General features: G+C 48.3%; 1 protein-coding gene across 1 annotated transcript in view; it reads right to left on the bottom strand.

Moving 5' to 3' along the window:
• The window catches only part of EEF2KMT (eukaryotic elongation factor 2 lysine methyltransferase), a 69,839-nt gene that overhangs the window by 34,645 nt on the left and 18,272 nt on the right, over positions 1-16,922 (bottom strand). Inside the window, exons 3-4 of the mRNA XM_040356992.1 lie at positions 12,547-12,594; positions 5,054-5,134 (exon numbers count right to left, since the gene is read on the bottom strand). Of these exons, the coding sequence (XP_040212926.1) occupies positions 5,054-5,134; positions 12,547-12,594 (129 nt within the window). The remainder of the gene's footprint in view (positions 1-5,053; positions 5,135-12,546; positions 12,595-16,922) is intronic.

Genomic DNA, 16,922 nt, shown 5'->3' with positions numbered 1-16,922 from the left:
GCCAGCGACTGTAAAGCAGGGTGAAATATAGGACCCTGCGACAGAAGATCTTCTCTCAGGGGTAGACGCCAAGGATTGTCTGCCACCAGACGCACCAGGTCCGCTTTCCAGGGACGGCGCGGCCAATCCGGAGCGATCAGGATTATTGGTATCCCCTCGACTTCCACTCTGCGCAGCAGGCGAGGAAGTAGCTTCAGAAGAAGGAAGGCGTAGATTAGGCGATAGTGACCCCATGGCGCCACCAACGCGTCTGACGTGTCCGCCCACGGATCCCTTGATCTGGCCACAAACCGTGTCACCTTCCAATTGAGACGGGAGGCCAGAAAGTCCACGTCTGGAGTGCCCCATTTTTGGCACAGACTCTGAAACACCTCCGGGTGTAGCGACCATTCTCCTTGGTCTAGCGTTTGGCGACTTAGGTAGGCTTGCCAGTTCAGCACCCCCGGAATGTACACGGCCGACAGAGCCGGAACGTACCTTTCAGCCCACCGGAGGATGTGTGCGACTTCCTGCAGCCGAGCTCCGTGTGCCCCCCCTGATGATTGACGTACGCAACGGCCGTGGCGTTGTCGGACTGGATCCTGACCGGTCGGTCCCGCAGACCCAGAGACCACTTGGAGAGACACAACTTGATCGCTCCGAGCTCCAGTACATTGATTGGGAGGCGGGACTCCTCCTGAGTCCAGCGCCCCTGGGCTGACTGGACACCCCAGACACCCCCCCAGCCGGAGAGGCTGGCATCCGTCGTGACCATTGTCCATGGCACGGCAGAAACTATTTCCCGGTCCGAAGTACCGGAGACGTCAGCCACCACACTAGGGAGGACTTGACCAGTCGACTGACCCGAATCTGGTAATCCAGAGACGAAGGAAGCTTGTCCCAATGTGACAGAATCTCTTTCTGCAACACTCGGGTGTGTAATTGGGCATACGGAACTGCCTCGAAAGAGGCCACCATCAGACCCAGCACTCATGCAAAAGCGAAGCGATGCCCTTTTCTGGGTTGCCAACCGCTGTACCGCAGACTGCAGTGTCTGTAGCTTTTCCGCTGGGAGGAAAACCGTCGCCTCTGAGGAGTCCAGGACTAACCCCAGGTATTCCAGCTGCTGAGACGGTACCAGTACTGACTTCTGGGCATTCAATAGCCAACCGAATTCTCGGAGGGTCTGACAGGCGATAGACACATCCTCTTCTAATTCTGAGCTTGAGGAAGCTCTCAGAAGAAGGTCGTCCAGGTATCCTACGATAGCGATCCCGCGCTGCCTCAGCAGGGCCAGAATCGGAGCGAGCACCTTGGTGGAAACCCGTGGTGCCGAGGCCAGGCCGAACGGGAGGGCCACAAATTGAAAGTGTTCCTCTCCGACCGCAAAACGCAGAAATCTCTGGTGTTTTGCGCATATGGGGATATGCAGGTACGCGTCCTTGATATCCAAGGATGCTAGGAAATCCCCCTGATGGAGCGCTGCCACAACTGAGCGAATCGACTCCATTCTGAATTTTTGCACTTTGACAAAACAATTGAGGGCATTGAGGTCCAGGATTGGACGGACCCCCTCTTTCTTGGGGACTACAAACAGATTGGAGTAAAACCCCTGAAACCGTTCCATTGAGGGAACCGGTACAATCACTCCCCTGACCAGCAGATCCTGGACAGCCCCTGACAGATCCTTCCGGCGATCCGGAGGAAGCTGGAGCTTGGAAGGAAAAAATCTGTTTGGTGGACAAGAGAGAAACTATCTTGTACCCCTAAGGAAACTACTTCGCAAACCCAACGGTCGGAAAGAAGAGACCTCCACCTAGCCGCAAATTTGCAAAGCCGGCCCCCCACCTGAGATGCGGGCGGGGGCAAACCTTCATGCAGAAGCAGGCTTGTTGGGCTTGCGGTACTAGGGGCGCTTTTGCCCTTCTGCGGGTGCCTTAGCACCCTGAAAATGTTTTCCTGCCACACTTGGCGGGCAAAAAAAAATGCTTGGGGGTAGTAAAGGAGGGCCCTTGCTTACAGCGAGGCTCCTTACCCTTTCCAGATTGTGGGAGCAGAGTGCTCTTACCGCCTGTGGCATCTTTTATGTCAACCAGGGACGCCCCAAAAAGCCGTTCACCCTTAAAGGGTAAATCCACCAAGGCCTTTTTTGAAAACTGGTCCGCAGACCAACACTTCAGCCACACAAGGCTGCGCAACACCACCGTGTAGGCGGAGGCCCTGGAGAGCAAGGGAAGCGTATCCAGGGCCGACTCACAGACAAACTTTAGGCCTTGCACCAACTGGTCGGCCAGTTCCATACAGAGCTCAGGAGCATTCTGCACCTCCAGCTCCTGCAGCAAGGACTTTGCCCGTTTGGTAAGTGTCTGCGACACTAGAGCCCCGGGCCAAGACCGGTCTCACCGCCGACCCCACCACTGTGAACATGGAGCGGGCCACAGCCTCAGCTCTCCTATCTGCGGGGTCCGTAAAAGCGGGAGCCCCTTCCACAGGCAACGTGATGGCCTTGTTCAGTCTGGTCACAGTTTTGCGGTGCGGGGTGGCTTGCGGAACCCAAAAGGGAGCGGCATGTCTGATGCCTCCGCCGAATCCTCAAGTTTCTGAGTATCCCGCACCGCAGTGATAAGAGCTCCAACAAACGCCTTATCATGCGCCGACCCTGAAGCAGAGTCATCCCCACTGTCCGTGTGGGCTAAGCCTGCATCATCTGACATGACGGAACCAGGGCCAGATGCAGTAGCATGGCCTGATTCCGTGTCAGAGACATCCCCAGAAGATAGCGTAGGGAGAGGGTGCTTTTAACCCCCCTTCTGGCCACTCACCGCTTCAATCCTGGCAACAAACGCCTCAAGGACTGCCGTCATAGCATCCACTGAGGCCGCAGGGGTACTAAGGGTTAACTCTGGTATGCTTGGTGTAGAAGCCTCCGGTTCGGACGCCATGCTGACCCACCGTATATGCCGCCCTTGTACTGCAAGGCAGGACCCACGGGCCACCCTCCCGGCCACAACAGAGAGCAGGGGACCCCCCAGAGGACTCACCACCCGACCAGGCTGTAGTGCTGCTGAGAAGCTGAGAACGCTGCCTGTGCTGTGCCGTCCCTCAGGAAGTGTGCTGAGAGCTTTTGGCGCCGTTGTTCTAGTCACTAGAGGCCAAGAACTTTTCCAAGATGGCCGCCAACATGCAGAAAAACAGCATGCGGGCTGCAAGAAAATGGCCGCTGATTCAATAGAGCCGCGTCACCTGCAAAATGGCGGCCATACACGTGTTTTAAACATACAGTAACAAACACAGCAGAACACCCTGCAGGCCCCCAGCACACACGGCACTATAAAGGACAATAAAAATAGCACCCCACAGCAGCACAGCCCCCCCGGTAGCAACGGAGCCCCCCAGTCGGACCCCCCACCTCACAGCCGCCACCCAGAAAACAGGGAAGGAGGGAGAGAGGAAAGCAGGGCGAACCCTCGATCGACCTCCCCAGGAATGCACCAGCCGAATCACCATGCCGAGGCAAGGGGATACTACATACCCATCCTGCGACCACCGGCTGGAGGCATTCCAGACAGAACCAACGTCCGCTTACGGCATGGCTGTCGGCCCGGCACACTGTGACACGGCCATAGAGATCGGTCATATGTGTGCCCTGTAGCATATAACTCACCGGCCACCCCTGGAGCAACAGGGCATGTCATGGATGGCCCATCGCGTAGCTAAAGGCCGACACACGCTCGATGGCCGAACATGGGGGGGACTACAAGGATCGAGGATCCAGCCTGTCACCCAGTTAGCAGTTGATTGTAGATCCCAGGATCCAAATATGCAGGAAAACATTTAATAAAAGTGAAAAAAATCGCCTAAAAAACTCCAGAGCACATGGTCCCAGAGGAGCCATGTCTTCTCCTAACGCTAGGCAGAAAAAAAATGGGGCTGCATGATGCAGAGAGTGGGATGTACCCGGGGGACCCGCCCCCTGGGAGGTGCTGTACTGAGAGAAGTGTTTTTAACACTTGAAGTGCTGTTTTCCTGCCTAGTCTCTCCTGAAAGGAAGGATATATAACCCTAAGGTCAATGCTGCTGTGTCCGTCCATGAACGGAAGAGAAAATGCATGGTGCCTACAGTGAAACATGGTGGTGGCAGTGTCCTTCTGTGGGGCTGCATGAGTGCTGCTGGTGTTGGGAAACTGCATTTCATTGATGATATCATGAATTTACAGATGTACTGCTCTATATTGAAAGAGAAAATGCTATCATCACTGCGTGCCCTTGGTCGTCCTGCACTTTTCCAACATGGCAATGATCCATAACACACATCTAAGGCCACTGTTGCATTTCTGAAGAAGAACAGGGGGAAAGTGATTCAGTGGCCAAGTATGTCTCCTGATCTGAACCCAATCGAACACCTATGTGGAATTCTAAAGAGACGAGCTGAGCATCACTCTCCATCCAGCATCCAGGCTCTAAAAGGGGTCTTGAAGAATGGAAAAAGATGTTGTGTCACCAACTTATTCATTCCATGCCTAGAATACTTGGTGCTGTCCTTACAAATCATGGGAGGTCATACAAAATACTAGATGTAGTAGTTTTTGTTGTGGGGTGTATAAACTTTTGCATTAACGAATTTGAATAAAACTGAACATTTTGTAATCCAAGTTATATTATTAACTTTAACTTTCATGTAATGGTGCTAAAGAAATGTTCTGCAAAACTCAGTTTTGTAAAAATTTTGGAAATTGTTCTTGTGTTCATTCATATATTCATTAAAATCGTACTTTTTAAAAGGGGGTGTACTCATTTATGCTGAGCACTGTATGAAGCTTGGGTTTTATCATTATGAAGGATAGTCACTAGTGAGAGCAATCACAGAATGTGGCAGGCGACTCACGCATCCAAGAGCTTGGAATCGTGTCGGATGTAAAGACCCCTTTCTTAGCAAAACAGCAAACATTCTATAAATTGGCATAGAAATATACAGTTTTTTTTACATTTACATAAATACAATTATTTCTATTCCATTTCTTTTACCACAACAGGGTCACTTTAGGTAGGAATTTACATTTTCACAGATAATCACCTTTTTGATCAACTCCAACAAGAACAATCTTCTGTACTGCAAAGAAGGAGGGTACGATCGGCATAATGGATGATTAACAGTCTAGAAAATAAAATATATAAAACATTTTACATAATATATACAGTATACGTCATGCATGCAAGGCATGACGGGGTGATGCATTCTTTTTTCACTTCCTCGTCCACAAATCAGATTAGAGATGCAACACAGAAATCTCAGCTTAGCTGAATGTGAGAGAAGCTGCACTGCCTGCTGAAATGTGAAGGAAAGGGCAGTAAAGAGGGCCAAAGAAAATTATCAGGAGTTAGACACATGACCAATGGGTAAAATTCACATGCAGCACCAGTACTTTCTAGGGCAGGCATTTGGAGACTAGGCCTAGCAAAGAAAGAGGTGAAGCAAGGGATTGCTGGGGTAAGGACTAGAAGGAAATGGGGACCACATAGTCCAGCTCCATACAGGGTTTCTGCAGTGACCACTAGGGAGCTCTGAGACCATACACACTCTTAATGCGAAGTCCAGGATTGAACCAACTAAGCTTAAATCTGCCCCCCCCCCCCCCCCCAACAGCTGTACAAACTTTCCTGTAGAAGAAAGATGCTTATACTTACTTATTCTGGATGTGCTCCAGTCTGGTCACATGATTGGCTCCAGGGGAGAGCAGGGACAGCTGATAAGAGATTGCTCAAGAAAGATTATGTTACTGGACCAGAGGGCCCTTAGAATAAGTAGGTATATGCATCCTCCTACAGGGTAGTTGGTAAAGGATTTAGAACGTGAGGTGGGAGCAAATTTAAGCTTAGTTAGATTAATCCAGGACTTTCATTTTAAAGTGCAGTGTATCTTGAGTCGAGTGTTTAAACATAGCACAAAAAAGTCTAGCTCAAATTCTGTTTGCAAACCAACAAGAAAACAAACAATAATCTGGAGTGGGTGACTGGGGATAAAGAGAAGAAATACTTTCTTCAGCTCTGTGTATACAAAGGAGCATAGGGAAGCTCATGTCCATAATGGGGGTGGTAGTGACAAAGCCCCAAATCCACAATGGCTCAAAAGTGATATGGTCCAGAAATATTTAGACAGAATAAAGGTAGATAAAGCACCTGGGCCTGATGGCATCCACCCATGGATCCTAAAAGAAATGAGCTCTGTAATTTCAAAGCCACTGTATCTCATTTTTAGGGGCCTATTTATGACCGGAATAGTACCACTGGATTGGCGCAGGGCCAATGTGGTGCCTATATTTAAATAGGGAACAAGGGGGCAAATCCACAAAGCAGATGCGCCGACTTAACTCGAGATTTCTAATTTTACTCCGCGCGTATCTTTGCGCCCGATCCTCAAAACGAAAAATCCTTTTTTTCCGTCCTACCTAAAATAATTACTCCGGCGCATCCTCTGACGCAAATTACGCTAGTCACGCCGCTTTATTTGATAGGCAAAGATGCAAATGAGGGAGATAGGGTGATCCTCAAAATTAAGTGTGTGCGCCGTAGATTATGCCCTGTGCGCCGTAGATAACGCCCTGTACGCACCTGTTAGTTTTCTGGAGCAAAATTAGACTTTATAAAAGCAGCCCTAATTTTACACCAGCCCTGTAAAGGTCTGCTGAAGCAACACCATTTAGGAAGAGCTGCCAACACATCTTTGCTGGACTTCATTGTGACTGCCAAAATGCCCAGGCCATCAATGATTATAACGGCACTCGCAACTTTACAGGCGCAGAGAAGGAGGAGGGCACAGAGGAGGAGGAGAAGGGCACAGGAGAGGGTATACCGCCCACGCCAAGATCTCTTTGGCATGACTGCGTCTGAGGTCATTGGCAACTTCAGATTTAACCAGGAAGCCATCCTGGACTTAACCAGGATCCTGCAGGATGATCTGAACACCCCAACCCAACGATCCCATGCCCTGCCAGCTCACATTAAAGTTATGGCCACCCTGCATTTTCTGGCCACTGGGTCTTTTCAAAGAACATGTGGAGGTCTGGCTGGGATGGTACAGTCCTCGATGAGCAGGTGTGTGCACCAGGTTGTCCCTGCAATACTGAGACGCATGGGCAGTCAATTTGAAAAGCCCACCCAGGAGGACCAGCGAATGAAGAGCATGGCCGACTTTTATCAGATTGCCCGATTCCCACGGACCATTGACTGTACCCATGTGGCACTACAGCCCCCCCATGATACAGAGCACCTGTTCAGGAATCGCAAAAACTGGCATTCCATAAATGTGCAGGTAATCGTAGATGCCCATGGCCTCATCTGGCATGTCTGTGCCAAATTTCCGGGTTCGTGCCATGACAGCTACATCTTCAGGCAGACCAACATATCACGTGAATTGGAGCACAACGTGTATGGAGACAGCTGGCTGGTTGGTGAGTGACATGGGTGTCAGGTATGACTGTCCCCCCCCCATGATGCAGACATCACAAGGGGCACATGCATGACTAATATCCTCCTGTCTTTTCCCTTCCAGGTGACTCTGGATATGCCCTGGGACCTCACATGATGACCCCCTTCAGGAACCCCCAAACCCCAGGAGAGCAACGCTACAACGAGGCTCATATTCGCACCCGGGCAGTAGTGGAGCGTACATTTGGGCTGCTGAAGTCCCGCTTCAGATGCCTGGACAAGACTGGGGGTACACTGTTGTATTCCCCAGACTTTGTGTGCCAAATAATAGGGGCTTGTTGCATTCTTCACAACTTTGCAATGAGAAGGGGACTGTAGATTAACTTACGTGCTGACCTGACCCCCCACCCAGGCAATCCCCCCCTAGCCCACTCTACCCGGTCTACTGAGGGCACAGTAGCCAGGAGACGCCTCGCAGAAGGCATCTTTTCTCAGTAAATGGCCATAAATCATGTCACAATGATATTATTTGTTTTCACTGCAAACGCACATGAATTATGTGACAATGATATTATTTGTTTTCACTGCAAACGCACATGAATTATGTGACAATGAGAATGTTGCTTTGCACAGTAAACGCACATGATTAATGACACATTGAGAATGTTTTTGTCTCTGGAAACGCACATGATTTATGTCACAATGAGAATGCATGAATGCACACCACTGTGGTCCCTAGCACAGACACATCACATGCACATCGAATTGGATTAGATCCAAGTACCCCCCCCCCCCCTTTGGTACTTGGGAGCAGTAACGCCCCGCCACGGCTCCAATTATGTCACTGTGCATTCATACACCATTCAGGAACCTAGGATGACTTCTCCTTGGTCCTGGGGATCCCTTCTCCACCAAAACTGAGGGTGACACCCTTATTTTGTCAGGAATGCCACCCCCCCCACATTCACACATCATTCACACACATAAACCAAATCATAAGTACAGTATAATAAACAAAATTATAAAACCAAAAAAAAAAAAAGTACCCCTGGTATTTAAGTCCGGCGGCGAGTGCTACGTCTGGGCTGCCCACGGGCAGGGGCACGGGCACGGCTACCTGGAGGATCTTCACGGGGGGGGGGGGGGGAGTATCTTCATTGGGGGGGAGCAGGGGAGGGAGTATCTTCATTGGGGGGGGGAGCAGGGGAGGGAGTATCTTCATGGGGGGGGGGAGCAGGGGAGGGAGGAGCCTCCCCTGGTGTCTGACCTCCGGCTGGCCTGCCCTCCAAGGCCACTGCTATCCTGTTCAGGCAGTCAGTGATGGCAGCCGTATTGGCCTGGCCAGCCCGTGTGTTGTCCTGCACAGCCCGGGTGTTGTCCTGCACAGCCCGGGTGAGGGCAGTCACCTCCTGGCCCACGCCTGTTGTGGCGGTATGCAGGGACCACAAACAGGTGATGACACCCAATGAATTGGTGGCCACATCACTGAGTGACTCCCTCATTACATCCAGGCTGTGCTCCATCTTGGCCATAGTTTTTTTTATGTCACCCAGACTGCGGGTCTGCTGGGCATTGTCCCTCAGCAGACTGGCCGGCAGATGCTCAGACCCCCCCCTGGTCTCCTGGGTCGCCATCCTGCCTGCCCCTGAGGCTTGTGGCCAGGTAGGAGGGGATAGAGTGACCCTTGTGGGTTGCGGCATGTTGTGGGAGGAGTGGGAGGGGCTACCCCTGATGGTGGCCTGACTGGTGCCAGCCTCTGGGGTAGCCTCTGGGGTAGCCTCAAGGCTAGCCTCAAGGGTATCGTCAAATGTCATGAGATCTGTGGCAATAATGATTTCCCGGCCAATCTGGAGATCTTCTTCCTCCTCCCCCTCATGAGGGGAGGTTTGGCCACTCCCCTCCCCTGGGGACTCCTCAACAGCCTCCTGTCTTTGGGGTGGTGCAGCAGCCTGGCCTGATGGCCCAGCAATCTCCTGGTCATCTGTGGAAGACACCAAACAATCACAGGTTTGAGGATCCACACACTTGGCACATGTTCCCTTCCCCCACCCACACATGCTAATCACCAAATAGAAAAACAAAAAGCTTACCTGGCCTCACAGGAACATCAGACTGATAACCAGGCAGGCCCACCACCTGCTCTGGCTCGAAACACCGGGCCACTGCCCATTCCTCCTCAGTCAGCCGGATGGGGCATGGTCCCCCTCCTCCAGTGCCCCTCCTATGCGCAGTGAGCTTGGCCACCTTATTGCGGACCACGCTCCTCAGATCATTGATCTTTTTCTTAATGCCAGCGGGGGTCCTCGTCTCCCCTCCCCCCGCCGCATTTATGTGATCTGTTATTTTTGCATATATCCTCTTCCTTTGGGCCGGGGAGGTGTTCCGGCTATCAGGCCCATGTAAATATCTTCCATATTGGATGATATACCTGGCAAGGATTTGCTTTTCAACATGGGAAAAATTCAGCTTCCTGCGTTTGGGAGCCATCACAAACACCACACAGCAACAAGAAAACTCACAGGACAAACACACAAAAATACACACACAAGCAGACAGCTACTACAAACTCAAATACAAACACACAAAAACCAAACACAAAATCCAAGCAGAAAAAAACAAATCAAAAAAATTAGCAGAAACAATCAAACAAAAATTACACTTATCACAAACAAACAACAACTACTATCTACTACTCCTCCAACACTTCTCTATCACACACAACTTACCAACAAACACTGACAAACTAAGAGCAGAAGCAAATTGCTCATGGAAGGGAACACAGGGAAATACTTTTGCAAATGAAGTGTGTTTGACTGGAGCTAGTTAAGCACAGGGCGATCCTCAAACTAAGTACACTTGGCCTTTTACCTATCTCACTGATTGCGCCAAGCAAAGTTCTGCACATGCGCAGTGAGCAGCAGATTCCTGCGCGCATGCGCAGTACGGCCGGACCTTCATTTGCATGGGGTCACGGCTCATTACAATGAAGCACGCCCACTTCCTTCCCACTTGCCATAACCCCGCCTTACGCCTCCGAATTTAGGTTACGGCAGGCGCAATTTTGTGCGCAAATGCGCTGTGGATACGGCAATTACGACACCAACTTAGGGCGCCGTAACTTAAATGACATAAGTTTTAAAAAACTTATTTTGCGCTGCTGGCTGTGGATTTGGCCCAAAGTCTTTACCAAGTAACTATAGACCTGTTAGTTTAACTTCTATAGCTGGGAAAATACTGGAGAGATTAATAAAAGACCACATAGACAAGTTCTTGCTGGGGAAAAAAATACATTTTAAGCAACAGACAGCATGGATTCATGAAAGACAGAAGTTGTCAGACAAACCTGATTTATTTTTATGAAGAGGTAAGTAAAACCCTGGACAGAGGGTGGCTGCTAATATAGTACAGCTGTATACTTGGATTTTTCAAAGGTGTTTGAGTTCCCCACATACAATTAATATGTAAGGTAAAGTATACAGTCTTGGTTAGATCAGTTTGTAAATAGATAGAAAACTGTCTAAAAAGGTAAAAGTCAGTAGTGGTTAATGACTCTTACTCTGAATGGTCTACGGTTATCAGTGGTGTTCCCAAAAGTTCAGTGTTGGGACCCTTACTTTTTAATATCTTTATAAAGGATATTGGGTCTGGGATTAAAGTTATGCACTTGGGGGTTAAGAATATGCATGCATCATACATACGTCCACGACGATCTATGCCCAGAAGTGGGAGCAAATACCTGGATTAGACAGGCATCTGCTCCCCCCTCCCACCTGAAAGGTGCCAAATGTGACAGCAAATAAGTAGTTGGTAAGTGAGCAGAGCTTGGCAGGCAGGTAGCTTGTGTCAAGCAGAGATAAGCACGGAAGCTGCTGGTAGATGTGAGGGAACCATCAGGCAGAATCCAGGGTGGAACGCAAGCTGCAGGCCTGTCACCGAGATGTTACTCCATCAGGGGGTGTGGCCACACATTTCTGCACAAATGACACCCCCTTTATCAAACTAAACTTTAACCCCTCTCCAGAGCTATTCACTGGGTCCCAAGCAGCACACTAGTCATTATAATTTCCATAAAAACAAAACTGACTGCCTGCACCTCAAAGCACTGCCTGAAGGACCCTTCTCCCAAAGCTGGCATCAAATGAGATTACAACATCCACCTGATAAGACCAGGTGGCAGCCTAGCAAAACTCAGAAACAGTAGCTTGATATTGAAAGTCCAGGCAGCACCCACAGTCTAGTAGAATGTGCCTTGACAGGAAAAGGAGTCTACAAGTCCAAGTTTAGACAATATCGACAAGAAATGGTACAATGAGAAGCAGGTTCCCCTTCACAGGAATGACTAAGTCTAAGGGGAGCAGTGGTTATAAAGGTAGACATGCACAGCATGAATCAAGGCAATGGAGAAAAATATCCTTCAGATGAACTATAACCACACAAAAGGGATGGAGGAACAGTTTCCGGCTAAAGGAGAAAGGCTGAAACAAACTTAGGAAGGAAGCTCTAGGGCTCAACACCACCTGATCTGTTTCTATGAATATAAGGGGGTTCTTTGCAGGATAAATCCCCTAACTCAGACATTCACCTTACTGAGGTGATAACACAGAGGAATATCCCTGATTCGTATCAAATCGCAAAGCAAATGTCGAGATCTGACCCTTGATGGTGCCCATTTTCAGAAAGGCCAAGATTCCTCCCAGAGATTTTTCTGGGATGCAAGTTCCTCGAATCACATGAAGTGAAGTATGCCTTTAAGGTCTGTTGATATAATAATACCTTGCCAGAAATAGGCTTCCCAGCCTTTGGCATCATGATAATCACTGATTTAGAGGTGCCCCTATTGCTCAGCACCTGGGCTGCAACAGCCATGCTGTTAAAGAAAGAAAACATATTGTTTTAATAAAAATATATAGAAAAAAAGATTAAACTTTTCTGAGCAGAGCAGAGAAAGTCATCCATCCTCTGCAACTGAGGCATTCTGGGAGTAGGATGGGTTATATAGGACTGGCAACATTTTTCTTTTTGGGTTGTCCGTACCCAAATCCTGCTGTAGGAGGCAGTATGACCCAACAGTCTATAAATTCCTGTGTCACACAAATTAAAAAAACGAAACTTGGGTGCAAAGTTAGTCTCCAATTTTTTTACCTTTTCTAAAATTTTCAATATCAAAGATGGTTGCTGCTGTGCCAGGTCCTGGAAAAAAGAAAAGAACATTTCTAAACAAACTGATTTTTATTTATTGTTTGTATTATGGACACAGGTTTAAACCGTTTATAACTTTCTTTTTTAACATAAAACAAGATTTCTCACTGTAGTTTTGTGTTCTTTAAATTTCTTCTGTATTTGAAAAGGCAAAAAGATTTTTGATGCTAATTAACGGAACGTTGTAAGGATTCTTTAAATATCTTTGAGTACCACTGCATGGGGTACAGTTTTCAGCCCTGTGTAGCCACTGAACACTGCACCTGTACTTTCCATGTGCACTAAGACCCCATAAACACTATACAACTTTTGTTGTCGGATTTCCTTTAGATTTACTAAATCCATGTAGTGCAAGGGCCTGCCTGATTGCATACAAATTGAAACTCTTAAGGTTTGACCTCATATTATATGGTTTTGGAAAATCTAAAGGAAAATAGAATTGCCGGGATTGGATGCACAGGAGCTAGCCCCCCAGTGTGCAAGGGGCCAAAGCCTTCAATATACTGTAACAACTGCATGATTGAAAATTAAAATATTACTTAGTTTCAATCAGTAACATTGTAACAAGATTCCACAGTGGCTTGTGCTGGTTGGAAAATTAGTTGTCAAACGATGATGCAATCAAATTATTGGTGCATGAACACTGAAGCTGGTTGGAGATAACCTACAACAGGGCTCAAAATTTCAAGTCTTAAACCACTAGCCAGGCCTCAAGGGTTACTCGCCACCAGTTGCCGTACCCAAACCCTACCCTGATCCGCCCCTAATTCTGCCGCTAATCACGCCCTCATAAATTATCCTGTGAAATGACACTTAAATGTTTTTTGCAGAATTAAGTTACAAAAATAAATATTAACAACTTTATCAGTTCCCCTCAGCACAGCCTCAACTGTGCCCATCAATGCAGCCTCACCGTGCCCCCCCTTGCAGCCTCACCATGCCCCCCCCTTGCGGACTCCCTCTTTTCTGCTTTTACCAAGCTATTGTCCCTTGATCTGTCTTCCAGCAAAATCAGTAACATTAGCAAAGGAGCATTTGCAGGACTGGTGAGCCTAAATATTTCTGGAAATCTCCTTGGAAATGTTACAACCAAAAGTTTTGAAACCCTGTGGGCTTCCCCTTTTTAAAACCTTGGATCTTAGTGTATATAAACTCATTGCCACTCACTGTGCCCCCATTGCAGCCAGATCATGAGAGGAGGAAAGCCGCGGGATCGCAGAGCAGTACATCACGCTGTTACAACTTGCATTGAAATTTCCTCCGCTCTGCTCGCTCATACAGCCCCGCCTTCTCCTGACCCCACGCCTGTAATAGACAACACATCCCAGCATTGGAGTGGCATTCTGTCTATAACAGGCGCGGGGTCAGGAGGAGGCGGGGCTGTGTGAGCGAGAAGAGCGGAGGAAATTTCAATGTAAGTTGTAATAGTGTGATATACCGCTCTGCGATCCTGCGGCTCTCCTCCATGCTCTCTGGCATCGGGGTGATCACTGGGAGAACAGCTCCCGATCAACCCCGACCGCCGGCAGTGCTCGCCCCCTCCAAGGCAGCCCAGCTCCTCGCCAGACCTTATTTTACACTCGCAGAATGCGAGTGGAAAATTTGAGGTCTGACCTATAACATAATTAAAATGAATGTAAAGGTATTTTATTTTTAAATAATAATAATAATTATATACTTACATGCTCTGTGCAATGGTATTGTACAGATAAACCCGAACCTCCTCTTCTGTGTTCCCCAGCTGGCGCTCTCAGCTTCTCCTCTTCTCACCTGCAGGCTCATTTCCAAGCCAGGCTGTGTGCATCTACTGACACACACATCGCAGCTCGGCCCCGCCACCCACTTCTTTCTCACAGCATTTGATTGACAGCAAAAGTGCCTGCGAGAGGGGAGAGGGAGAACCAGTGCTGCTTCAGATGGGCATAGCTGTGGATCGGATACAGGACTCAGGTAGTTATTAGGAAGGAAGTGTGGGGAGCAACTATTGGAAACGTTTTTACCTTAAAGAGGTTGTAAACCAGGGCTCAAGTCCTGCGGGAACGGAGTTCCTGCACTTTTTTCACAGCAGGAACTCAGTTCGCTTTGCAGGACTAGAGCAGCCGAGCAGCCCGAGCCAATCCTTCACTAAGCGGTGATGTCCAGCTCGAGTCACTGTCAGGGGAAGGCGAACCTTAGTAATCTAAGTACTGGCCGCTTCCTGTATATGGATTCATAAGGTAGTGTGCGGGTATTCCGTCACTTCCTCGATGCCGCAATGTCTCCTGGGAGCTTTTGTCATTGTTCCCAGGAGACATTGAGGAGGTCTGCCGCGAGTTATCGCGGGATTTAGAAAGAAGCGGTTTAGTAATTATGCATAGGAGTGTATCATTTTTTATTTTTTTTTGGTGGGGGAGTGGATCTTGGGTGTGAGTTCCCACACTTTTTTCACAAAGGACTTGACCCCTGTTGTAAACCCAGGGAAAAATAAATAAAATAAGAAAACCTGCAAGACAAAAGGCATAATGAGCTAGTATGCATCGGATACTAGCTCTTTATGAAATACTTACCTTAGAACGATGCCCTGGATCGGCATCAGCAGTCCAAGTACAACGCAAACATTTTCCACTGGAGTCACTTCCGGGTTCGCGGCTCCAGCATCGTGATTGGCCGGAGCCGCAATGACATCACTGCCACATGTGCGTGTGGGAGCCGCTGGTCACAGCACAGCTACTGAAGAAACTGCACCAGCGGCCTGTTTCTTCAATGCGCATGCACCGATGACTTCGGCAGCAGCGCATATACAGAATATCTCCTTAACTGTGAAAGTTTAGGAGATATTCATGGTACCTACAGGCAAGCCTTGTTCTAGGCTTACCTGTAAGTAAAAGTGGTGTAACAGGGTTTACACACACACCACACAACCTTCTGGCTTTAGAACCACCTTAAACTGGGATCACCATGGCACTGCCACGTTCAGTGAGTTATCCACATCACAAAATTAAACTTAAGGGGGTTGTAAAGGTAAAACATTTTTTTCCCTAAATAGCTTCCTTTACCTTAGTGCAAGCCTCCTTCACTTACCTCATCTTTCGATTTTGCTTATAAATGTCCTTATTTCTTCTGATAAATCCTCACTTCCTGTTCTTCTGTCTGTAACTACACACCGTAATGCGAGGCTTTCTTCCTGGTGTGGAGAAAGCCTCTTGAGGGGGGAGGGGGCGAGCAGGAGTGTCAGGACTCTCTCTACTTTGCAGATAGAGAAAGGAGCTGTGTTAATGGGTGTCCTGACACTCCTGCTCGCCCCCTCCCCCTCAAGAGGCTTTCTCCACACCAGGGAGAAAGCCTCGCATTATGGTGTGTAGTGACGGCCAGAAGAACAGGAAGTGAGGATTTCTCAGAAGAAATAAGGACATTTAAAAGCAAAATGGAAGGATGAGGTAAGTGAAGAAGGACTGCACTAAGGTAAAGGAAGCTATTTAGGGATTTTTTTTTTTACCTTTACAACCCCTTTAAGGGATCCAGGGAAGTTCTGGTGAAATATGTGAAGTATTTAATAGCCTATTACTGCAATGCCTCCTGCCCTCATCCTAAACACGTGGCCTGTCAGTCTTTTTTTACATTTTAACTGTGCCGACGCTGAGATTTGGCTGGCTGCCAATCCTTACCTGTACACTGGCTGCCGAGTTCTGGCCTTATTTCAGCGGCAGGGTTCAAATGTATAAACAGCAGAGGCTGCCAATCCAAGCTTTCAACTATGGGGGAAGTTGATCTCCTGTACAGCTCTGCTTACATGGACTGTCAGGAGGTGGTCTGCTTGTGTAGGGACTTGCAGAGTCTATCAGGACCTGCCCATCTGAAAATGAAGTGCTGAAGGACTTGAAAGTTAAGTTTTACCACAAATTAACCCCTTTACAACCACCTAACACATATGTGCGTTAGGAAAGGGTGGGCCTTATTGCTCACATGCCACTCATATGCGTTGTTGGGTGGCTGATGTTTATGTGCTGATAGCACACACACTCACTCCCTGTGAAATACAACTCAGTCCTGACTAAAGATTGGTAGCCAGTGGGACCTGCTTGTTATAAAGTCACCACTGTAATCACCATTCTTTCCAGTCTCCTGGGAGTTCAAAACTGTTTAAAGGGACATTGGGGTGGACGGGAAGGGGTTAATGCAATTTTTTGTGTGGCCTTATGTAGTCCCTTATATTTAGTAAGTTGACCACCACAGTTCTATATAAAATGTCATCCTGCATTCTGCACATGTCCTAGTTAAACCAAAGTACATAAAGATCAGAAAATCTATTGCTTCCAATTGTTCTCCTTTTCTTACCACTG

Source organism: Rana temporaria, chromosome 6 (genome assembly GCF_905171775.1).
Source record: "Rana temporaria chromosome 6, aRanTem1.1, whole genome shotgun sequence".
Classification (NCBI taxonomy): domain Eukaryota; kingdom Metazoa; phylum Chordata; class Amphibia; order Anura; family Ranidae; genus Rana; species Rana temporaria.
Note: the sequence above shows the minus strand (reverse complement) of the source record. Positions and strands in the feature narration are given on the sequence as shown.